Source organism: Dromiciops gliroides, chromosome 6 (genome assembly GCF_019393635.1).
Source record: "Dromiciops gliroides isolate mDroGli1 chromosome 6, mDroGli1.pri, whole genome shotgun sequence".
Taxonomy (NCBI): Eukaryota; Metazoa; Chordata; class Mammalia; order Microbiotheria; family Microbiotheriidae; genus Dromiciops; species Dromiciops gliroides.
In genome coordinates this window covers 10,296,148-10,319,667 of record NC_057866.1, presented here as the reverse complement: position 1 = coordinate 10,319,667, position 23,520 = coordinate 10,296,148, and the positions used below count along the sequence as shown (strand labels likewise).

At 56.1% G+C, this 23,520-nt stretch overlaps 1 protein-coding gene across 1 annotated transcript; it reads right to left on the bottom strand.

The window, feature by feature from the left end:
- Window positions 1-440: 440 nt before the first annotated feature.
- Window positions 441-22,644, bottom strand: EHD1 (EH domain containing 1). The gene is made up of 5 exons (XM_043970964.1): window positions 22,072-22,644; window positions 16,917-17,014; window positions 4,781-5,193; window positions 2,970-3,134; window positions 441-2,537 (listed from the first exon to the last, which is right to left on the bottom strand). Exons 1-5 carry the CDS (start codon window positions 22,473-22,475, stop codon window positions 2,013-2,015), a joined length of 1,605 nt encoding a protein of 534 aa, XP_043826899.1. The 5' UTR covers window positions 22,476-22,644; the 3' UTR covers window positions 441-2,012.
- Window positions 22,645-23,520: the final 876 nt, after the last annotated feature.

Sequence of the window (23,520 nt, the reverse complement as noted above, 5' to 3'; positions counted from 1 at the left end):
GCTATCATTAGGATGCTATAATTAGTGGTAGATTATACAAAAATGTCACATATTTAGGCTAAGCTCCTGATAAAAATCTCTTCTGAGTCTACAGGAGACAGAGGCCCTGGGCTGCCTAACATGGAGCCAGATGTCTGTAAGGGCCCAATAAATGATTCCTTGTTGTCTCCTCTTCCTAATGCAGCCCCGGCCCACAGCTCCCTAGGGATCCCCACCCCTCCGGCTAAGGCCACAGGGGAGCCAGGCTGAGATGGAATGCAGAGGCCCCATTCCACCCCCTCCCCCCTTTCTCCGCTAGCCCATCTTGAATGGGACCCAACAGTAGGCTAGCTTGTAAAGCAGATAGCCACCCCCCAGAATTTCAGCAAGGAGAGGTCTCCAGTCCCAGCATCCAGTATCCAGAGATGTGCAAATGATCACCAGCAAACAGCTTGGGAACTATTTTTCTTTTTTTAATGCAAGAAAAAAAATCTTCATTTTTTTCAGGTTTTCCACATGTGAGTATAAATAAGACCCTTTTATTAAGAGATGAGCACACCCCCCAAAAGCAATCTCCACCCACACTTAACCCCTATGGAATGAGGTGGCCAGTCCAGCCGCCATTTTCTGGAGGCTCTGGACCCGGCAGAAGGTAGGGATTTCCAGAAGGCCAGAGGCCGGGCAGGGCAGTGTCTTGGAATCTCAGGGCTACTGTGACCCAGCAGGCCATGGCCACCACCTCAAGGCTCCCAAAGCCCTGATTCTATGAGCATAGGGAGGAGGGGAGGCACCTTTGAAGGACAGGAAGCCATCCGGACTGGTCCTGCTCAGCACCTCAGAGACAACCGGGTCTACCCAACAAACTGGGAGAGCAGGCACAGGGCTTATCTCAATGCTCTGAAGCCCTGGGGTTGGTTTCCAACCACCCCGGTATACAGGGATGCCAGGTGCCCCAGTGCCCTCGGGTCACCACAGCACATGATGCTCATGAGCCTTCTCTCAAACTGCCAAGGAGCAGACACTTGGGACGCCAAGGGCCACGGGCAGGCGCCATTTTGACTCAGAGGGTCTTAAGTGGAACATCAATGACTCCCAGACCAGGGTGACCTCCACAGCTGCTCTTATAAAGGTCGGTGCTTGTACAAAGGGAATCAATAACACAGCTGTTCTCCAAGTGGCCAGAAACTTCCAGGAATTGGAAGTCGAGTATATAAAAAAAAACCAACCACCAACTAGTTGGTTTTCTTGAGAAGACGTAACCCACGGGGGCTTTGGGGCCTTCCCAGGCGGGGATGAAAGCTACGGAAGGTCCTGGAGCATCTCAGCTGGTGTGATACAGGTGAGGTCTCTGGGAAAGAAGGGAAAGAACCAAGAGTGCCTGAGTGGGAGAGCCAGTGCTGGGGACAAGGTGTGGGTGAAGGCACGAGTACCACGTGAATTCAAGAACAAAGAGGGAGGGGCGGCCTGCTCGTCACCGCTCCAATCTGTGGCCAGTGTGCAGACAGACTTCAGAGGCCAGAGGTCTGCTGCACGGGACCAGCCCCCTCCGGCCACTAGTGTCTGACCAGTGCTCGCTGCTGGCCGGGAGAAGACTCAGACCAGGGGCCCCAGGAAAGGACTAGGGGGTTGTGGCCATGCAGCCAGAGGCGGGGAAGAAGGAAGCTCCTTCCAGAGACCCTGGGGTCTGGCTCTTGGGGGACACTGTACCAACAGCCAGAGGGTGGGACCGGGCTCACTGGGGGTGGGGCTGGAGGGCACACACGGGGGAGGGAGCAAGAAAGAATACTGCCTCTAACTTCATATATTAAAAATATCCATAGTTCTTGTGCACAGAATTCCAACATTGACAAGTGCTGCCTGTCTCCCCACCAGGCTTGGAATATTTTTTTTTAAATGGTGATTTTCCTTTTCGAGAGCTGCAAAAACCCATCTGTTAGTGAGGTCTTTATGGAACAGACACGGCAAGAGAGCGCTGAGAATGGGACCCCTCCCCCCCAGCTTCTGACCCCCTCCCGGCGGGGGAGGGGCGGCCGTCACTCGTGCCTCCGCTTGGAGGGAGGGACGAGGTGCGGGGGCAGGTCAGCGGGGAGCTCGTGCCCTTCCAACTTGACCTTGATCAAGTGGTTGGCCAGGGCAAACTCTTCATCATCCAGCAGCCCGTCTTTGTCCACGTCGGCCAGTTTCCAGATCTTCCCCAGGACCGTGTTGGGCAGCTTGGATTTCACCATCTCTCTCTTGGCACTGGCGCCTGTAATCTTGCCATTGACAGGAGACAGAGTGTAGAAGATCTCGTCGTACGTGGGCTTGTCCTTGCCCACCACCCACTCCACGTCGTCGATGCCCTCTCCGGCCCCCTCTCCGTAGCCGTGGCCAAAGGGCCCATTCATGGTGCCGTCAAAGGCGCCGCCCTTCACAGCCTGTGAGGGCATGAGGGACTCCTCCTGGCGCACCATCACCATCAACCGAGCGATGTCTTTGGAGAGCATGTCGTCCACGGTGTCCAAGAGCTTGGGCTTCAGGGCCTGGAATTTACTGAAGTCCTGAGTCTGCAGCAATTCCTGTGGGAAGAGGGAGTCACCATGACTTTGGGCCCAGTCAAGCGTCCTGGAGCAGTCAGCTCCTCAGAACAAAGGGTTAACGGGTCACGGCTTGAGCTCTGTCACGCCGAATCCAAAGCCATTGCGGCTCCAAGGCCGGCTCTGCCACGGCCAGAGCAGGGGACTAGAGGCACGCTACTCTCTCTACGCTACTCAGGAGATAAAACCAATGGGAGGAAGGGGCAAACGGCCTGTTGAGCGTGAGGCCACGACAGATGGGTCAGACTGTAGCCTGAGACATCCCTCTTCTGATGCTGGGGTAGGCCATCCTGACCTGAAGCTCATGCCAATGACGAATGAGGCAGGGGAGCCAGTGCTGGCTCCAGGGAAAGGCTGCTCCTTCCCGTGGCCCCTGCAGGCCCAGAGGAGCCAGCCCCTCCTCGGCAGACCTACCTGCATCTTCCGAAGGCTTGGGAAATCCCCGGGAGAGATCTGGTGCTCTCGCTCGATCTTCTGGTAGATCTCTCCCAGATTGCTGACCAGCTCCTTCTTCTTGCTCTCCTTCCCAAACATGTTGGGCATCTCTTTCTTGAGGGAGCTGATGATGTACGCATGGACCTAAGGCACAGGAAAACACAGTCAACACCCCCAGTGCCTCTCCTGATGCCAAACCCAACAGTGACCCTGCCCAGAGGGACGGCCCAGGCTGCCACTTCTGCTGGCGGGCTCCAGGGCAGGGCAGAGACCTCTGCTGACCAGAGACAGTGCGTCATAGTCACCGAGGCTGAGAAAACACGGAAAATCTTCAGTGCCAGGGAAGAGGACCAGCCTTCCCTCAGGCCAAACACATTCCTCCTCGAAGCACTAAGGAGCTGCTCTTAGATGAATCAGTGCTTGGAGGTGGGATGGCCTGAGGAGAGGACCAAGACGGAAGCACTGGGTACTTCTCTGCAGTTTATCCAAGCCTTAATCCCTCCACTTATGCCTCCTGCCATTAAGAGGAGGACTCATCTAAGTGCAGACACACCTTGTTTCTTCATCTTCAGCCAGCAAAGAGACTAGATCCCGTCCCAGGATCAGCCCTGCCCTGAGACTGCTCAGCCCTACCAAACGGTGACTAGGGGCCAGGCCCAGTGTGGCCAGGCTCTGAATGCTGACCCACTGTGCGCTGGGCTGTGGTCAGGAGGCCCCTAGACGGGTGGCACACGGTGCCGGGGCAAAATCGGCCACACTCAAGCAGCTAGAGATGAATGCCAGGGGCACTTTGCTACCCACAGTCCACAGTCTACCCACCACACGGCAGGGCAAGAAGAGGCAAGAACTCTAGCCTGGGAGTCCTTGAAAGGGTGTGAACTTCAGCTGAGTCAAGAACCCAGAGGTCTTCCCAGCTGCACGGGGTCAGAATGGCCTCGGGTCAGGACCCATGCCAGCCCTGGATCCATATGAAGGTCTGTGAACGGCTTGGCCGATCACACTGACCAGTAGACCAGGGGCAGAGAATGAGAACGGGCTGTTTGGCCTCTACCTAGAAAACGATCAGCTTCCATCAGAGGGAATAAAGCCACATCCTCTGACCTGTATCCACCATCTCAAGCCCACTCTCTGGCTCTATCCCAGCTGCCACCTCCAAGGGGGCCAAGGAGCAGTGGAAGGTCAGAGGCCACAGGGGCCCTGGCAGAGAAGGGACAAGCCACCACAACTCTGGGCCACCGTCAACAGCACCGGGTCAAGAACTCTCATTCCCAAAGAGGCCTGAAAAGTTCTTCTCACCAGGCGTCTCTCCAGGCCCTGGAGGGCTGGTGCTGCCAACTCCACCCCCTTCCCTCAGATTGCCTGGTGACCTGTGGAGCCCCCATCTCAGGAACAACGCCAGAACCAACGCTCTCCTTTCTGCGCTGCCCCTCCCCGCTTATCTTCTCATTGGGGGAGCTGGTCTTGTTCTCCCAGTTCCACTGTAAACTCCACAAGGACCAGTTCTTCCAGAAAATTCTGTTCAATCCTGCTTGATTTATACCAAGTAACTCATTCAAGCCAAGCAGTCCTGCTTTCATTGAGTGTCACCACCTGTAGCCAACGTTTCTGCTCTTGACAACAAGGTCCGGGACATGCTTTCTAATCCACTCACACGCACAGTCGCACAGTCCCCCAGTCCCCATTTATCATGGCATGTGGTGAGCATGCCGACGAGGCTTCAGTGCTCCAACTGCCTGGTCTGGCCTCGGCGCCCGCCCCCCCCGCCCCCCCCCCCCCAACCTCGAGCTTACCTTGGCCAGCCGGGCTCTCTTGATCAGGTCATTAAGCTTCCTGAGGGCAGCGTTGCGGGGCAGTGACTGGATGTCCTTGAAGAGATCCTGCTCCTCGGCTTCAAAGAGCTTCCGGTTGTCTGGGATGAGGAGGGGGTGGGACCAGAAGGACCCGATGTACACCCTCACCACCTCAGGGGTGTTGATGATTTTGCCCAGGGACCACATGAGGGCCCCATAGACCCGCATCAGCTGCTGTGTCTCGATCTGATCTGCCTTGTTCAGCACCACACGAATCTTATCTTCATGGTTCTTCAAGGCCTTGATCACCTCAGAGAATTCATCTGAGATGTCCAGCTTGTGGGCATCAAAGAGCAGGATGATGCGGTCCACGCGCTCAGCAAACCACTCGAGGACAGCTGCAAAGTCATAACCTGGGTGAAGACAGGGGAGAAGGACATGAGGTCAAAAACCCCGGACAGGGCATCTCGCAGGGAAGGAAGGCTCACGGGCTCGGCACACTAACAGAGACAAGATGAGAACAGCTGACATCAGGGTCTGCTGGATGACAGGCACGCTGGTACATAGATGGTGGAGCTGTGATGCGGTATGACCGTTCTGGAAAGCAATTTGTAGCAAAGCTGTCTGTACCCACTGACGCAGGATTTTGCTACCAGGCTCACTCCTAAGGAGGCCATTGATTACAGACATCGAGGTACTTGTAGCAGCACCTTCTGTGACAGCAAAGATACTATCTCAGCTGGATGCCCCTCAGCCACATTGCAGTATATGAACACATGGGAATGTGACTGCCCTATAGGAAATGATCAAGGAGATGAATGAACACAGAGGCCAGAAAACTACTCATGCGATGACTAAGATGTAAAAAAAAAAGTGAAGGGGCGGCTAGGTGGCACAGTGGATAGAGCACCGGCCCTGGAGTCAGGAGTACCTGGGTTCAAATCCGGCCTCAGACACTTAACACTTACTAGCTGTGTGACCCTGGGCAAGTCACTTAACCCCAATTGCCTCACGAAAAAAAAAAAAGTGAAAAACAAGGAAGCCCCCAGCCCTCCCAGGGTATAGCCACACCTATTTCCAGACTTTTCCAATGTACTGTTTAGTACTGCTCATAGCTCACCCCCACCCCCAATTCCTTTTCTGTGTTTAACAGAACTGTCTGTTACATGGGATGGTTCTCGGGGAGGGGATGGAGAAGGAACGCTGAGAAATCTTGGTCACGGAGAAGAGACATCGATAAATACTTAGGTATAAAAAAGCACTGCTCCTGACCCTCACTGCTTGAGTAACCTTGGGCAAGTAAGTAGTTTCACTTCCCCAGGACTTCAGGTTCCTCTTCTGTCAAACAAAGGGCTTGGGGTCAGACCTGGAGGTGGAGGGGCCCTCACCTCTGAGGCCCACTGACCCATGATCCTGCCCTGCCCTTGCCCCTCCAACCACCCAATTCCAGGGGATGGATCATCCAGCCACCTTCTGCCCTCTCCCTCTGCCTTGAGGCTTCCCCCAGAGGCCTACTCTGGGGCAGGAAAACCAGACACCACATCAGAGCGTGAGCTTTTCAAAGAAAGACCAAGATGGAGCCAGCCATCAAGAGGACAAGCCATGGGGGCGGCTAGGTGGCGCAGTGGATAAAGCACCAGCCCTGGATTCAGGAGTTCCTGAGTTCAAATCCGGCCTCAGACACTTGACACTTACTGGCTGTGTGACCCTGGGCAAGTCACTTAACCCCCATTGCCCCACCAAAAAAAAAAAAAAAAAGAGGACAAGCCACATGCTCAGTGAGTGTTGTTCACGGGTGACGGAGCCCTCAGAGGGCTCACTGTCCCCAGTTGTCCAGGTCATCCTTAAAGAGAGGCATCATGCGGCGGGGTCACCTCCAGGGCACCAGGCTCAGCCACTTCTCAGGCCCAAGAGCACCCCCTGCCTCCCACGGCCCCCAGTAACATGCCTCTGCCTCCCCCTCTTTCAAGGATGAGCCGAAAGACAGCTCGAAAAGAACCCTGACCTCGGATCCAGGGCACACTCCGCCAATGACATCCCTGGGGGCTTCCCTCCCGCTAATCCTCAGGGTGATGCCCACCCAAGGCCCTGCCTATCGAGAGGCAAAACAAGGTCAAGGAAGTGGGATGTCCCCAGCGAACTTGGCCTGGGAATGCCTGAGCCTCTTAGCTGGCCAAAGACGAACCAGAGGTGGCTAATTTACGTTCCTTCCACCATACGGATTCTCCCCAGTTGCCAGAGAAGCAGCCGGTGACATTTCAAGCACTTCCCAGGGCAGGGCCCATTTGTTCTGCTTGGCACGGTAAACAGTTCCCGACCCTGCCTTTGAAACACATAGTCCATCATCTGGCAGGCTCAGCTTCTAGAGTGTTACAATTTAAACAAATAAAGGGGGGAAAGACCAATAACTGAATAAGGCCATGTGAGCAGAGCAAGTTGGGCCTTTTAACAGAAGAATGCGTCTTTCTTTCCCAGTGCCCAACTGTGCTCCTCAAGACAGCCCCGGCCACCCTAGGGCAAGCCTCGCTGGAGGCAGGAGCAGGCCAGCCCCCAGACTGGCCGCAAGTCAGAAGGCAGGCCCCAGTGTAACTGCAAGGACAACATCCCCAGCCACCTAAATAGGCTGATAGGAATAAAAAAGACCTGCTATGGTGTCTCTCTCTCTCTCTCTTTCCTCTGGATGCCCCTGGCATTTCTGGGTTGATTCTTACACGGGGCATCACTGGGTACGCTGGCACTAGTCTGTGTTCCCAGCTTCCATTTGTCATTATTGACGAATGGCCCGACATTCCATCTCAGACCTCTACTGACAGACATCAGAGCAGTCTGCTGAGTGTGTCTTATCTCACAGGATTGGGAAGAACAGAGACTGAGAAGCAGGAAAGCCAAGGAAAGGGGCGAGGCCTCCTGGAAAGCCGGACAACGGCTGTGGGCACACAGTGTTCTGTTTCCACAGGCCGAGCCCCTGCAGCACCGAACCAAGAATGTGCTGTGGGAGCCGAGGTTAAGCTTAAAGGCCAGATGGGACCCCCTGCCTCCACGAGACTCGGTCCTGCCAAGGCCTCAGCAGGCTGGACACAAGTCAAGTGAGCCGGTGCAGAATGCTGGAGCTGCAGCACAAGGCTTCTAAGATAAACAGCTAACACAAGATGTGGCTGAAGAATAAGGTTCTGAGGTGGGCACGAGCCCCGCCTGTACAGCCAGGGCTCCTGGGATGCAGATTCTGGGGTGCATTCATGGGAAAGCCTAGAGCCTGACCCACCAGCCACTCCCTCTGGGCCCTAGGCCAGTCCCGCAGCCCCAGACTGTCCTTCCTAACTTGGAATCTGAGCCCCTTGCCCTTCATCCCTCCCTTGTATTGGTACTCTTTGATTTCTTTTCTGCTCCATGAGAACATCAACTTCCTGAAGATCAGGCCTATTTCCTGCTTCATCTGGGTAGCCCCAGCACCTAACACATAGTAGGTGTGATGACAAATGCAAGCAGGTTACATGAGCATCAGCAAGGAGAGTAATGGTGGGAGAGCAGAGAGGGCAGCATGACTCCCTGGGCGTTCAGGGGGACAAGGGCTAGCTTGGCACAAGTCAAGAAGGGAGCGGGGCAGTGCTACCCAACCGCAGGGGACAATGAATGACCACCAAGGTGAGGAACGACCTTTCCTCCAAGGGTTTGAACATGCCCCTTCAGCTAAGGGCGGCCCAGGCCGAGGGCCAGACGGGCTCTGCTACGAAGCAGGCTCCTGTCTCCAGGCAGTAGTTTGTTACGACACAGGACTCAGCTTCAGTCTGGGGGAGGGGCACCCAAGCAACATATCCCAGCCCCAGAAACCAATCCTTCCCCATCACCTCATCCTGGGTCCTGAGCACCCGGGCCAGTCGAGAGGCGGAGAGGGCCTGGCAGGGGCCCTGAGAGGGGAGGCTGGGCCTGACCCTCTGCACTGACTCAGGGGCTGAGGAAGCCTCTAGATATAAAGGCAAGTTACTGTGATCAAACAGGCTGCTGCTGTGAGAGCCCCAGGCCGTGAGCTCCCTGGCCAGCCTGCATCTGGTTCCTGGCCCCAGCTGACTGGCCTGAGACCCAGGGAAGTTCACCGGGGACAAGGCCCTGGGCTGTCTCACCCCCGGGGTCAGCGTTGCAGACCTGAGGGCTCCTCACTCGGCTCAAGAGACTGGGGGAGCTACACCCTGTTAAGCAGGGTAGGCCACCAGGTCAGGAAATGGGGCTACTGAGAGCAAAGGGCTCCCGGGGGCTTGTGCTCAAGCAGTGGCTGGCACTGGCCTGGGAGCCAGGTCCTTCATTCCAGATGTCCTAGGTCCACCCCGAGTGGCCCCTGTAACAGGTAACAGGGGCAGGCTGCTGGGCGGTATGGAAGGAGAGGACTGAGAGCCCAGAGCATGTGGCAGGTCAAGTCCACCGGGAAGCCGGCACAGTGGAGGGCTCCCTCCTGGCCTCCCACAGAAGCTCTGTCTGTGCCAGGGCAGCTCAATGCTCCTTCCTGCCCGGGGAGTGGAGGTGACCTGGGGCCCCAAGTGTGCAGCCCTAAGGGCTTCAAGAGCAAGAGGGCGAGCCATCCCTGTGCCGAAGGAAGTGAGACCACCACATGTATGTGTGCATAAGAACATGAAGAGAACAAACCCATACGAGGTAGTCAGGGACGGGCCATGGCACGGGGGGGGGGGGGGGGGGGGGGTCGTCTCAGAGAAGCAGCTGAAGGAACCGATGGATAGACAGGAGGCAGGACAGCCGGGGCAAAGGCCCAGAAGTGGACGGCTGCATGAGGAGAGAAGCCCATCTGGCTGGACTGAGGGCCCCAGAAGGATGATGGGGATGGAAAGAGCTCAGCCAGAGCCGGGTGCAGGGAGCGGGGGCACGCTGGGCAGCGCCTCAAAACCACTCTGACCCTCATGCTCTCCCCGAGCAGGTGGGGGCTCAGCCAGGGGCCTTGGAGCTGGGCCCCCAGCAGCACCTGGTTGGGGCAAAGGGAGCAGGGTCTGGAGCCCCATTTCGAGGCAAGCTCGCCAAGTCATCATCCCCAGGAAAGACAACACCGCCAGTGCCCGGCCACTCAGGATTGGCCCACAACCCAAAATGGCCGCTTGAATGACAGACGCCACCCAATATGACGGGCATCTCCGGCCAAGTAGGAAGTTGTGGTTCGCTGGTTAGATCGAAAACTGTTTCTTCTAACAGACGTCGGTCAAGTTGCTGCCATTGGCCACGCTTCATCGTATGTGCAGAAGACACGGAGACATGGGAGACATCTGAGCCTTCCCCAGAGGTGCCCGTTACAAAAATGCAGGAGAAAGTTTGGTTTGGGGAGTGGGCCTGGCACAAGAAATGGTTTTTGGTAAGGTGGGCTCTGGGGCGGGCTGGGGCCCTGTTCTTATCTCTGCCTCCCTGCAGGTCATTGCCTGGCACCCCGGGCCCACAGGGAGGCCAGGCAAGGTCCACGCTCCCCTCCCCTCCCCTCCCCCAGCAGATGGGGAATAACTTCTCTACCCATTGCCAACGTGGCCAGGACATGAAACAATAGGAGTTTCCTGTCATTCAAGGCAAGCAGGCCTGGGCATCTCTCCTGACCCTACATGTCCAGCTCACGTCCAGGCCCGGGCGCGCTCTGGGATCCGGGTGGATATTGGAAGCCCAGGCAGCGGCCACCCTGCTCCTCTGAGTAACACCGCCTCCCGTCCAAATGGATGCACAAGGTGTGGGAGCGCCCGTAGGAGAGCCGCCACCCCATGGGCCACTACCAGCCCTCCACCTCGAGCAGCCCCACTCCCCATGGTCCCAGATGCCACTACTTTGGAAGTAGATGATGGCCAATGAGAAGGAAATGTGGAAGGGGACGGGGCCGAGCAGTGGGACAAGGGTAGGGGACAGGAGGAGAATGACAACCTGGAGATGGGCTCAAGACCATCAGGCTTTGCTTCCTGGAGGAGGCAGTCGCGGGCAGCAATGGGGCCCTGCCAGCCACGCCCGCTGGGAGAGTGGCAGACGGGGACCTTCCAGGCCCGAGATCTGAGTTCCACCCTGACTGCTTCCACAGGTCTTCCATGAGGTGGTCTACACTGCCTGCAAAGGCATCCCCCCCCAGGACATCCCATCTTCCCTCAGTCTTGTCCAGGGGAGGTGAGAACAGCACCAGACAGTGCCGGGCTCCCAGCTTCCTCCCTCCCCCAAGAAGCTGGACTAACTCTTTGGGATCCTTTCTGATTGATCCCACAGGGCCGCTTACTACCCAGCAAGGCGGCCCACCCTACTCCTGCACAGATCGTCACTGGTTGGGAAGAAGCTCTTGACAACGGGTCCGAGCCAGCTCCTCAGCACCTGCCCCATCTCTCCTGGCTGTCCTCCGGGCTGCGGCGGGTGCAGCAGATTCCTTCTCCATCCTGCAGGTACTTGGAGAAAGCTCTTGCCTCGGCAACACACTCAACTATGGAGCTGCTAAACCCACTGAACAGATGGAAAACCTCAGGTTCTTGTCAGTGCTGGAAAGGAAGCCAGGGCTCATTCAACCGATCCATCTCTCAGATGAGAACAGGGGAAGGGCATGCAGCTAATCATCTCATCCTCAGGGCAGGTCCAGGCCTTGTGAACCCCAGCAACCTTTCCTGCCTCTGCTGCCATCATCTGTTCCCACAAAGGAGATGCTTACTTCAGAGAGGCCCTTGGGTACCAGCTCCAAGGCCAGGTGGCACAGGGAACCAGGGGTCTCAGGGAGTCACCCCCATCACGATTTCAAAATCACAGCATCCAATGCAAAGCCAGAGATGCTCACACCTTCCCACAGTAACCGGCCAGCCCTAGGGCTTTGTTTGCTCTGCATCCTGGTTACTCCGGGATGGGGGAGGCCTGCACCTTATCTGGCCGAGCAGTACTTCCTGCCCACATCACTGACTACCATGCGGATCAAGGGCTGGGGGAAAAGCTGACTGATTAGCGAAGCCGGCGTCCGTGCACCTCCCCGCCCCCAGTGTAGCCAGGGCTCTCCGGGCCAGACCGGAGATGTTGTTCCCAGGGAACTTGGTAGAAATACCAGGCATAGTTAAGCCAATCGCCCTGTTCTCATTGGACAGATCTCTGGGAGGGAAACACCTGCTCTCCTCCCAGGGAGGTGCAAACACCAGCAGCAGCAGCAGAGGAGGAGGGCTGGGCCCCAGATTTGGAAACAGTTCATCTTGTTCTTGTTTCCTGTTTGGTGACGGCTGAAGGTAGCAAAGGACTCTGAGTGACGGGAAGGATCCCTAAGCAGCAGCCAAATGTGACGGTGCTCACGCAGCAGGGGCTTCACTCAGGACACGGCCTGTATGGGCTTGTCCCAAGATAAGCACTGGCCCCACATGTGAGCAAGCACAGCGGGAGGCCGTCTCCTCTGCCTATGGGCAGAGGCGAGCATCTCTGGAGCCATACAGTGACCGCAAGAAAGGGACACAGCCTTGCTTTATTCCTGTGTCTACTGGGAAGGTTTCTACTGCTTTCCCATTGGGAAAAAGGCTAGCATTTGGTTCTGGCCCTCCCAGGCCTACGCTTTGTAGAAGCACAGCTACAATATTCCATACTGAGCGCTTGGGGTGTTTTTATTCTTTTTTGCAACAAACATTTTATTTTTTCCCGTTACATGTAAGGGTAGTTTTCAACATTTATTTTCATAAGATTTAGAGTTCCAAATTTTTCTCCCTCCCCCCTCCATAAGACAGCAACCAGGTTATACATGTACAATCTACAAGTGTTCTTTTTATCAGTTCTTTCTATGGGGGTGCATAGTAAGCTTCCTCATTAGTTCCTTGGGATTGTCTGGGATCATTGCACTGCTGAGAGTGGTTAAGTCATTCACAATTGCTCATCGAACAATACTGCTGTCACTACGCACAATGTCCTCTCGACTCTTCTCACTTCACTATACATCAGTTCATGAGTCTTTCCAGGTTTTTCTGAGATCATCCTGTTTGTCATTTCCTATAGCACAATGGGGCGTTTTTATTCTTAATGATTTAATGACAGACATTGTTCTTCCTAATGTTCAATTTCTATTTTACCTTCTGCTTCTAGAATTTCAGGGCAATTTTCCCTGAGAATATCTTGGAAGATGGTGTCTAAGCTCTTTCCTTGATCATGGTTTTCAGGAAGACCAATACTTTTCAAATTATCTCTCCTGGACCTATTTTCCAGGTCAGCAGTTTTTCCAAGAGATTTCACATTGCCCTCTATTTTTTTTATTCATTTTGATTTGCTTTATTGTGTCTTGGTTTCTCATAAAGTCACTGGCTTCCATTTGTTCAATCCTAATTCTTAGGCAATTATTTTCATCAGAGAGCTTTTGTACCTCCTTTTCCATTTGGCCAATTTGACTTTTCAAGCTGTTGACTTTTTTCTCGTGTCTTTCCTGCATCCCCCTCATTTCTCTTTCCATTTTTCCCTCTACCTCTCTAACTTTATCTTCAAAGTCCTTTTTGAGCGCCTCTATGGCCTGAGGCCAATTCATATTTTTCTTGGAAGCTTTAGATATAGGGGCCCTGACGTTGACATCTTCCTCTGAGGGTGCCCCTTGGTCTTCCTTGTTACTGAAGAAACTTTCTATGGTCCTCACCTTTCTCTGTTGGCTCATCTTGCCTTTCTTTTACTAGACTTTTATCTCCTTCAAGTGGGGCACTGTTTCCAGGCTGCAGTATCCCAAGCTTAAGACGTCCCAGGTGGTATGATTTAAGGAGGATCAGGTTCTTCACTTGCCCAGCTTGTTCCCTGGTCCATAGATGACCCCAGACCAACTTGCTAATCAACCAGCTTTGTGTGTTGTGGTTGTCAGCTCAGATGAGCCTGTGCCGCTCCCCGACCTGGGCCACTGCTACTGGAGCCTACCTCCTGGTTTCCAGCAGGGGTGTAAAACCCAAGTTCCGCCTCAGCACCAGCATAGACCCCTGTAGTCTCCCCCCTGCCAAGGGCTCAGCCTTCTCACTAGACTGTGAGCTTAGTTCTAGACGACACTGGCCCTTCATCTGATTCAGAGGCTCTGGGGTTCTCCTTCTCTGGTGAGGCCTTCCTGGGACTGGATCTGTGTCAGGGTGACTGTGGGGTTGGGCCGACTCCTGTATCAGCACGGCAGCTCCCTCCTTCTGACCTTCCAAGCCATCTTTGGTTAGAAGATGATTTCAGCACATTCTTCTGTGGGTTTTGCTCCCTAATGTTCAAGCATTGAGGCTCTCTCCCAATCTTTGCCAGTCCCTCCCTTTGAACCAGTAGCTCATAAGCAGATGGGCCTTTGTTCCAACTTTGAGCAAGCATTAATACCACTGGGTTCCAGAGTAAATGCTTAAAAGCAATTGTGTATCTTATGTTTGCAAGACCGCAAAGACACACACAGCTCCGAGCACTGCAATTCTACTGCCCAACACCCTGCACCCCCTTCTTCACGAAGGCTGGAGAATCCAGGCATAAAGACCCACCCTTACACAGGCGGATCCCCCCTCAAGATGAGCCTGGCCCCCTTTTCACTCTGTGTCAGAAAAAGATTGCTGGTTGGGTAGTGACACAGCTGGAAATGAAGGAAACATCAGAAAAAAGATGACTGCAAAGGAGGCACTTGGTATTTGTTGAAGTACAGTAGGGGGCCCACAGATGAGAAGGAAAACAACAGGGCTGGAGGCTCTGAGGGGCGGCCACAGCATCCTGAGAGATGGAGGAGGGGAGCAGTGGGAAGCCCTGTGGAATGAAGGGTGTGAGACGATCTGCGGCAGGGCAGAACCTTCTTCTAAAAAAACACAGGAAAAGTCATTTCTGTGCACGTGTGTTCCATGCCTCCTGCCAAGCAGTGGACTGGGCCCAGCCTCCATTTTGCTTGGCATATTCTTTGCTCTTGGAGCATGCAGGCATTTTCACTTGGAAGAACAGCAATTTCTAGGTCAACGGGCTACCCCAGATTGAGTGAGCTGCGAAGGGCTCAGGGCATCCCCAGGCTGGGGAGGTGCTGCCCTCCCAGGGGTGGCACAAAGGGACAATGGGGCAGACAGGCTCCCTTGGGTGTAGCTGTCCCAGACCTGCTTTAAGGCCCCCTCATTTAAGTAAGCTAGCACCATCTCTGAATCCCAAGGGCACACCATACGTACAAGTGCTGCCCCGTCAGACCTCACACCACCCAAGAGTGGGCCGTTGGCTGTTGGCATGTTCCTTCTCACAGGACATCAATGTTGGCAAAGAACCCAGGACAAACTCTGGGACTTTTGGCCCTACTGGTTGGGCTGAGCTACATCAGCTCGCTGGAAGCAAACCGACCGTCCATCTGAGTCCACCCTCAAGGCTCCGAGGCCACCACCAAGTGCCTGTCCTCTCTGGTGGCTGGACAGATGGTGCGGGATGTGCACACTGACTTGGAATCAGGGCCTGCCTTCCAAGCCAATCCTTCCCTCAGTTTGCTTCTCTGGGAAAGAGTGGGGCAGAATTCCAGCCTCCAATCCTACGCGAGCAAAGGCACTGCAGGGGAAGACCAAACTCTGACGCCCTGGAGAGCCATGGAGGAGAGCAGCAGGTTCTCTGGCTTGGAGTCTGGATGGAGACACAGCAGGCTAAGAAGATGATAACAGGGGCAGCTAGGTGGTGCAGTGGATAGAGCACCGGCCCTGGATTCAGGAGTACCTGAGTTCAAATCTGGCCTCAGACAGTTAACACTTACTAGCTGTGTGACCCTGGGCAAGTCACTTAAGCCCAACTGCCTCACTAAAAAAAAAAAAAGATGATGATAATGGTCACTGAACTGGGTGTTGCCTCTGTCATTTCATATTAACTTGGGCTGGTGTGTCTGAGGCTGGGTCTCCTCTGCTTCTCGGCCCCCAAGCTTCCTTGGCTCGGAAGCGGCATCAAGAAAGAAGGGCTGCGAGAGGAATCCAAAGGTCTGAAGTCCTGCCCAGACAACTCCCAGTGAGGTGCCCTGAATGGTTTGACCCAGGTCCTGAGACCTGCTTACAAGTAACCCCGGGGAGCCAGGCGTGCACAGACAAGCACTGAAGCCAGCAGCCGACGGACTGCTCTGTGTGCCCCTTCTCCTGTGAGGCTAAACTAGCAGAAGGAACCTCACCCAAGGGGGCTCAGGCGCGACTCGGCCACGCCAGGAGCAAAAGCCTTCTTGGGGCAGGCCCAGCCAAGCACAGGAAGCCTCGCTCCCTACAGCTTGGCTAAGGGAGCTGGCTCTTCCCTCCCAACAACTGTTGGGATCCCAGGACCTCAGAAACCGCAGATCTTTTCAAGGGTCAGCAGAGGAGGCCTGAGTTCAGGTGCAGGGACTGCCACTCAACTCCCCTCCTCTTGAAAGGGAAGAAAAACCACCTAATTGTAGGTTTCAGATCTCAGGCCCTTTTTCCTAAGGCAGGGCACTTAGGAGAGGTCACCAGTGGTGCAGGCGCCAGGTCAGCCTGGTAGTAGATGGATGCCCCACAAGAGTTGCCAATCCCGGGGCCAGCTTCCCCATCTTGCAGACGAGGATAATGACATTGGTGGAGCAAGTGCTAACATCTATCAAGTGTTTTGCAAAACCTTAAACACAAATTCTAAGCCAAAGATATTATTAGCCAACAAATCCAGGCCCAAGGAGCCAAAGGAAAGTGTGAACTAGGGACCAGTGGGCTCTAGCACCAAGAACGAAGCTGGGGGCCACACCGACACACAGCTCTGCTCACTGCTCCACTAGCTTCTCAAGAGACTAAAACAGATTCACTGAGTAATGGAACGAGCAAGAGGAATCAAATGGTGATGGAGATGCCGGGCAGCGTGCTCTCAGGCCTCTTCTGCTGTCACAATCTACCCCCGAGTCTTTGTTCTCTGGGGGCCTCCCCATGATGCCCCCCATGAAGCCTCCTCTGAGGTCTCCCCTCCCCCATACCACTTGGGGGGAGGGGCCACTACTGTCCGGATCCTGGCCACGCCCTAAAAGTCAGACTGCTGAGAAGGGACTTGGGCCCAGAAGTCACCATTCCTCTGGCCGACTTCATGGGCATTTTGTCAGGAGAGCAGCAGGCCTGGAGGGTTATCTGGTCAGAAAAAATCACTGCAATGACAGGAGGAAAGCCCACCCTCGGGGTGGAGTCCCTTGGCGCAGCACTGTGAGGGTAGGCACCGCTGCCCCTCTGCTCCCCACGGGGTCACTTCTTACCTCTGCTGATGCGCTGCTTTTCTCCAGAGAGGATCCCTGGGGTGTCAATGATGCTGATGCTCTCCAGAACAGGGTTAGGCAGCTGGGCGCACATGAACCTGTGCAGGACAGAGACGAGAAGCTCACTAGGGAGCCAGACTGCTGTGGACGCACTGTCTTTGCTGTCTTACTATGGCCTGACACCCAGACAAGAAAGGAGGAACGTGGCTTCCTAGAAGCCGGCAGCGTCCGGGACTGCCTGGGAAGCGTGTTCTCCGCTGAGCCAGCTCTTTGCTCAAGCACACAGATGAGCCGGCATATTCTCTCCCAGTCCAGTTCTGGAGTTCAACCTTCAAACTGCTGACTCAGGAGAGAACAGAACACCTGCTGATAAGTCACCATTCAACCCAGAAGGACCAGCCTGGACCTTGGAGCTCCCCACTGAACCAGCCAATCGAACTTTACCCCATGCCACAGACCTTCCCCCAAACCCCCAGCCCAGCCCAGCCTGACCCGGCCCAGCCCTTGCCAGGGCTGCTGAAGCAAAGGGGATTGATTTCGACAAGTTCATAGGGAAGGGCTGCCGGGCTGAAAGGGAGAGGAACAAAATTAGCAATGAGCTGGGCTGCCACTTGAGCCTGGAAACTGGGCCAAGAGGAGACTGAACCAGGCATCAGGTTCCTGGGCTCTTTAAGAAGTGAGGCATGACTTCAGGTCAAGTAATCATTAATGATAATGGCCAACGACTGACCGAAATGATCCCACCAAACACTGGCTGCTGCCCATGGAGCAGCAGAAACAGACCTGCCCTGGGCTCAAGTGCCAGACCTGCCACTTAAAGTCCTGCTGCCTTATCAAGCAAGGCTTTTGACCTCCTGACACCTGGGTTCCTTATCTGGACCAGAGAATCCCCTCACCTCAGCTCTACTATTGTAGGATTCCATGTTCTCCCTGACTTGTGTGACCCTCAGAGGACTGGCCGGGGTGCCCACACAGAGCAGGGCTGGCCGGGTGCCACCGTGAGCAGAAATAAAGACATGGCGGACCTTCGCCTTGTTGGCACTGCTCTTTAACCAGCAATGGCTTATTACACAACCAGCCACATGCCAGGACTGCCCTGGGGAAAAAGATGGCATCTCTGAGGAAAGACCTTGGAGGGTGACCGTGTTCCTTCTCTAGTCATTATCATCCTCCGTGTCACCCCGAATTCCACTGCTACCAACAAGCCCACCACAGTGCCTTAGAAATGAGGGCCCGAGGCGGTGGGGGAGATGTCCTAGGGCTCACCCACAGGGAGGGTCTACAGCTTCCTCACTAAGAAGTGGGCGTTGGCCAGTTATGCAATGGGGATTTTTTAGACACAGCCCAAGGGTAGAAGGCAGTGTCACCCTCTAGATACTTCCAAAGGGAAGAGCAGCACTTTCTGTGACATCCTCCCTAGAGAAGGCAGGCACACAGGACACCCCAAAGTCAGCCCCCAGTTCTGACCTCACGGAGGTTCAGGCCTTACTGCAGTCACTGACCGAGCCCTGGGCCCACTCCTGTGGCAACGAGTGATAACCAGGCTGAAAGGAAAGCCCACGGAGGCCCGGAGGCAAGGCCACAGGCAAGGCCACTCATACCCGCCTGGCACCTGCAAGTCTCCCCACTGGACAAAGCTCTCAGCATGATGACTGGTCTCCCTGACCCTTGGCTGGTCCTTGCTCGGCAGTGCCTAACTCGACTCAACACTCCCCGCCCCCTCCACTGTGGGGAGGCCCAATCTCACTCCCCCCCCCTCCCTTTACAGACCAAGAATCTGAGGCTGCCCTTGTCAGCCAAGATCAGGAGGTGGCTTCCAGACTCCCAGCCCAGACACTGCCTCAGGGCAGACCTGCACTCACCAGAGAAACCCCAGGGAGCTGAGGAATGAATGAGGGTTACCAGGGGAAGGCCCTGGCAGCACAGCCAGGCTCTGAGATCTACCTATGCCCAGATCCCCAGAACCGGGCTCCTATCGCTCCCTGGGATCGCTCTTGCTGAGTCAGACCAGACACAGAGGCTGCTTCACTGGGATCCATCAGGGAGCAGCCCCCGAAGCCTTCTGAGGGGGAGCCCTCTCTCCTGAGCCTGCTCTGGGCTTGGGGCCCACTCAGTCCACAGGCCCCCAGGACAGCTGTACTCTCCCTGGTGAAGGAATGTGATCACACCCGGCAGGGACTTGGGGTCAAAAGTCTTCTTTCCTTCTCAGCTCTCCACTGACTCAGCCTGCAGTAAACTCCCCCAAGCAGGGAGGAAATAAATGGGTCCAGTCGTGAGTCAAGGGGGATTGTTTCCTGACAAAAACGGCCAGCTTGGTTAGAAAAGGATAAGGGAATCGTCCAGCTACTCTGGCCTCCAGTGTGAAGGGGGATGTCGGGATACTAGGACAGTAACAGCTAAAATAGGGCCAACTCCTTCCCCTTCTATTCCAACCTCAGCCAGACACCAAGCGGAGATGTTAGGTCAGAAAATATCGTTGTGTGGACAAAGCAGGTGCCTAGTAAATGCCTCAGTCTTTTTGTTTTTAAACGACACGTTTGAAAATATGCCATCAAAGGAGGTCAAGGGGGAAAGAATGAATGAAATGCCAACAAGCTGTGGCCTTGGCAGGGAGAGAAGGAAGAGACAGAAGAACCAAGTTCCCCCCTAGACTGTGCGCACACGCTGCTCGGCTCCAGAGGTGGGCCTGCCTCTGCGGGTGCCTTCGGAGTGCCTTATGGGAGGACATCCCAAGTAATCCAAGTCCCCCAGAGCCAATCTTAAGGGTTTGCTCAGGAGAGGAGGAGGGGAGGCGTGAGGCCCATTCCCAGGACAATGGAAGCCCTAAGAGAGGCACCGAGGTCTCAGGAACAAAGGAAGGCAGAACTGGGGGTGGGGGAAAGCCAAGAACAGAGGGGCGGCTTCCCAGGAAGGAGACAGAAGGCTATGGGCCCTGGCTCTCCTACCCAGAAAAGCATGGGACAACAGGGGCAAAGGCAGAGGATCCAATGTGTCCCCCCCACCAGGGAATGCTGGGGAGGAAAAGGGTTTTCCTTTCTGGACGTTCCTAAAGCAGCACAGGCTGGGGGCTTCTCCCTGTTTTTGGCCCCACCTCACAAACTGTGCACAGAAGTCACATTGCTGGCTGCATCCCGGCTAAGCCAGGCCCACGAGGATCACATAACCCTGGACCAGGGGAGGGCTGCAAACTGCTGCTCCTGGGGGGAGCTTCAAGGGAGAGAGGGGCTACAGGCCCAGCACAGCACCAGCTCGAGAGGAACCGACCAGAGGCAAAAAATGGGGGCAAGTGGAGGGAAACTCAACACCTTTAGGGAAAGAGGGAAGCAGGAGAGGAGGGGGGCAGGGCCTGTGCCTGAGAAATGTGAACAGCTGGATGGTCCAGGGGCCTTCCCCTTCTGAGAAGGGCCTGAAGGCCAAAGGAGAAATCACTAAAGGATTCCTAAGCCTGGGGTCGACTGGGCCAGAAAGATTTCAGCCATTTTGGAGACACAACCTTTGGAGACCCAAGTTCAACCTGGCCCCTGAAACTTAGTAGCTGTGTGTCCCCGGGAGGTGACTTGCCCCATCAGTCTGCCTCAGTTTCCTCAACTATAAAACAGGGATAATAATGGCATCTCCCCTCCCCCGGGATGTCTTAAGGATCAAATGAGATAATGTTTGTAAGGCAAATTAGCTATGATTGTTGGTTATTATAGGCTGGAGGGATGGCCCAGACTCCCAGAAGCCCAGAGCAAAACCAAGGGGTGAGGAAAGAGCAAGAGTACCCAGAGTACCTCCTCATTCTAAACCTGGTCAAGCCTGATTCATGGGAAGGGGGTCAGGGAAGGGACCTTTGAAGGAGAGGGGTGGGGTTCCCTGGGTGCTCCCACCCCTCTCCACACATCTTGGGTACCCCACCCATAGGGCAACAGTTGGAAACCAGCTGGAAAGAATTGGCCTGAGTGGGAGGAAGCTTTCTAAGTTAAGGTGCTGATTCTGGGAGGAACCACCCCATGGCTTCACCTAATGCAGGGCTCACTGCCCAAAGGGAATGGGGTCCCTGAGACGATAAAGGGATGAGCTCACTAACTGGGAGGTGTCTCCTCTTAGGAAAAAGGCTCTGAGGCCCAGGGAAGAAGGGGAGGGTCCCACAAGTTGAGTGGGAAGAGGGGCTCAGAGCGGTGTGGGGAGGCCCCACTTGGGACAGAAGCACCTAAGTTGTTCTTCCCTGATTAAGAAAGATGCTGCCCCTGTGGGTGAGGTCCCTGAGATGTGTGGAGAGGAGGTGGGAGCATCAGAAGGTGAGAGGGGACAAGCCTCACCAACTGAAGGGAACTTGCATGAGAACAGGAAGTGTCAGAGAGCATGTGTTGAAGGTACCAAATGGTTTTTTTTTTTTAATTTTCTTTTTTTTTTGCGGGGGGGGGGGGGGGGGGGGGTGAGGAGATCTCTGCTATGGAATGTGTCTAAAGAGGGTGAACAGCCAAAACAGGGCGAAGGGGAGGGCTGGGTCTGCTTCAGGGGAAGGGGTGGGGTCACTGGGTGGGGTGTACTCCAGGGTCCTCAGGAGAGGAGGAAAGGAATTAGCCAAGTGGAGGGAGCAGGAGTGAGGCCTCTGAGTCGGGGGGAGGGGGGGCACCAAGGTTCCCAGGGGGAAATTCCCAGGAAGGGGGGGAAGGGGGAGGAGGGACCTAGCCAAAGCAAGAGTTCCCTTGGTACAGGGGAGGGCATGGGGGAGGGGGGTTAGAACAGGGCAGGGTATCTCAGTACAGAGTAGAGGGGGTGTCCCTAGTTCGGGGTGTGGGGCTGACCACTCATGTGGCTCTCCCCTGGAGATGTCTTTACCCAAATATGGGGCACAAGGGAGTGGTCCTCCTCACTCTTGGGGGGAATCCCCACTCGGGGTGGGGGTGGAGTGGGGCTAGAGCACGAAAAGTGTCCCGGAGCCCAGGGCACGCCCCTCCCCTGGGGACACGGCGGCGGGGTTCTCACTTTTGGGGAGGGGTTCCCTTTAGTCTAGAGTGAGGGGGCAGATGTCTCAATCCTTCGCTCTTGGGGAATCCCCTGCCGTCTCGGATGCAGCGGCAGAGCCCCGGGTGCGGCGGGTGGGTGCGCTCGCGGCCCGGGCCCCCCTCCTCCTCCCGGATCCCCCTCCCGGCGCAGCCCCCAGGCTCACCGGTTAAGGAAGGCATTGCCGAAGGCGTTGAGCTTGCGGAAGGGCCGCCGCGGGTCCACTACGAGCGCGTTGCCCGGCACCACGCCCTCGGCCGTGCCGTGCATGACGGCTATGAAGGAGTCGGTGGTGGGCTCGGGCCCGATGCGCATGCCGGGGAAGTCCTGCTCGATGAGGTGCCGGATGAAGGTGGTCTTGCCCGTGCTGTACTGGCCCACGAGCAGCACCATGGGCTTGTTGTCGAAGTCGGCGTCCTCGAGCGCCGGCGAGTGGAAGTCGTGGAAGCGGTAGTGCTCCTCGAGCGGCAGCAGCTTCTGCGCGTACAGCTGCCGCAGCCCCTCGGCCACGGTCTGGAAGAGCTCGGGCTCCTTCTTGCGCCGCGCATCCTTGCTCACCCAGCTGAACATGGTGACGAGGCCGGCGGCCGACGCTGCGCGGGGAAGCGGGACCGTGAGGCGGGGAGGGCGGCGGCGGCGGCGGCGGCAAAGACAGCGGCGGCGGCGGTCCCGGCCCCTACCGCGCCCCCTCCGCAGCGCGCAGGCGCACACACTCACACAACGGCCCGAACCGGCCCGCCCCTGCTGCCGAATGAGAGCGCGCCCGCCCGGTCGCGTCTTTTATAGGCAGCCTGGAACGGGGCGGAGCCGAAGCCGCCCGCGTGCTTCGGCGCGCGCCCGCGCGGCCCAGGGGGCGGGGCCGCCTCTCCGAGGAGACAGCGCCACGTCCTCCCCCTCCTCCTATTGGCTCGGGCCAAGTCTCGCGACGTTGCCTCCTTCGGGTCGTAGCCGCGGAGGCTACCCAGGCAGCTGGTCGAGTTTCTCCCCCACCCCCACTCCATCTGGGGGTAGTGGATGGGAGTTGAGGGGTGCGCGTGCGCAGGAGAGGGACAAGACCCCCCCCCCCCTCCGGGCCAGAGCTCGGCGCTAGGGCGGGGCTTGTTGCCCCCAGGCCCCGCCCACCCCGCGCCTGCCAACCTCGCCGAGTCCTCACTCCTGCTCTCGGATCACCTGCCCCGCACCACCTTGAGCTCTGCCCTAGGTTCCCTGGACTCTCAGTGCTCCCGCCCCATCAGCCACTCCCCAACCCCTCAGTTTACAGTTAGGGAAACTGAGGCTCCAAATTCGTCGAATTTTGCCCAGCCCCGTTGTGCTCTCCCTTGGACAGATTCGGACCCTGAGTCACAGAGAGAGGAGAGGACTCGACCAAGGTCACACGTAGGTCTCAGGCTCCTGCCCCCGCTCCCGCGTGACTGTGAATAAGTCACGTTTTTCCATAACGGGAAGAGGTGCGATCCAGTAATAAAGGCAACCGGGTGGCCATAGGAGCCTGGACAAGTTCCCTGATTTCTCACCCCCCCATTTTATCAGTATAAAAGGGGGGGGCAACAGACCCCCCCAAGGTTGAAGAGAGGATTCAGGGAGCTCAGGGATGTAAGGTGTGGCCCCTGCCCTT

What these genes read in the sequence shown, in the direction of transcription:
- EHD1 (XM_043970964.1), bottom strand. Translation starts at nt 22,475, where the DNA reads ATGTTCAGCTGGGTGAGCAAGGATGCGCGGCGCAAGAAGGAGCCCGAG. An exon ending in GGCAATGCCTTCCTTAACCG is followed by an intron (nt 17,015 to 22,071) that starts GTGAGCCTGGGG and finishes TGTCCTGCACAG; the next exon opens with GTTCATGTGCGCCCAGCTGC. An exon ending in AGAGAGCCCGGCTGGCCAAG is followed by an intron (nt 3,135 to 4,780) that starts GTAAGCTCGAGG and finishes CCTGTGCCTTAG; the next exon opens with GTCCATGCGTACATCATCAG.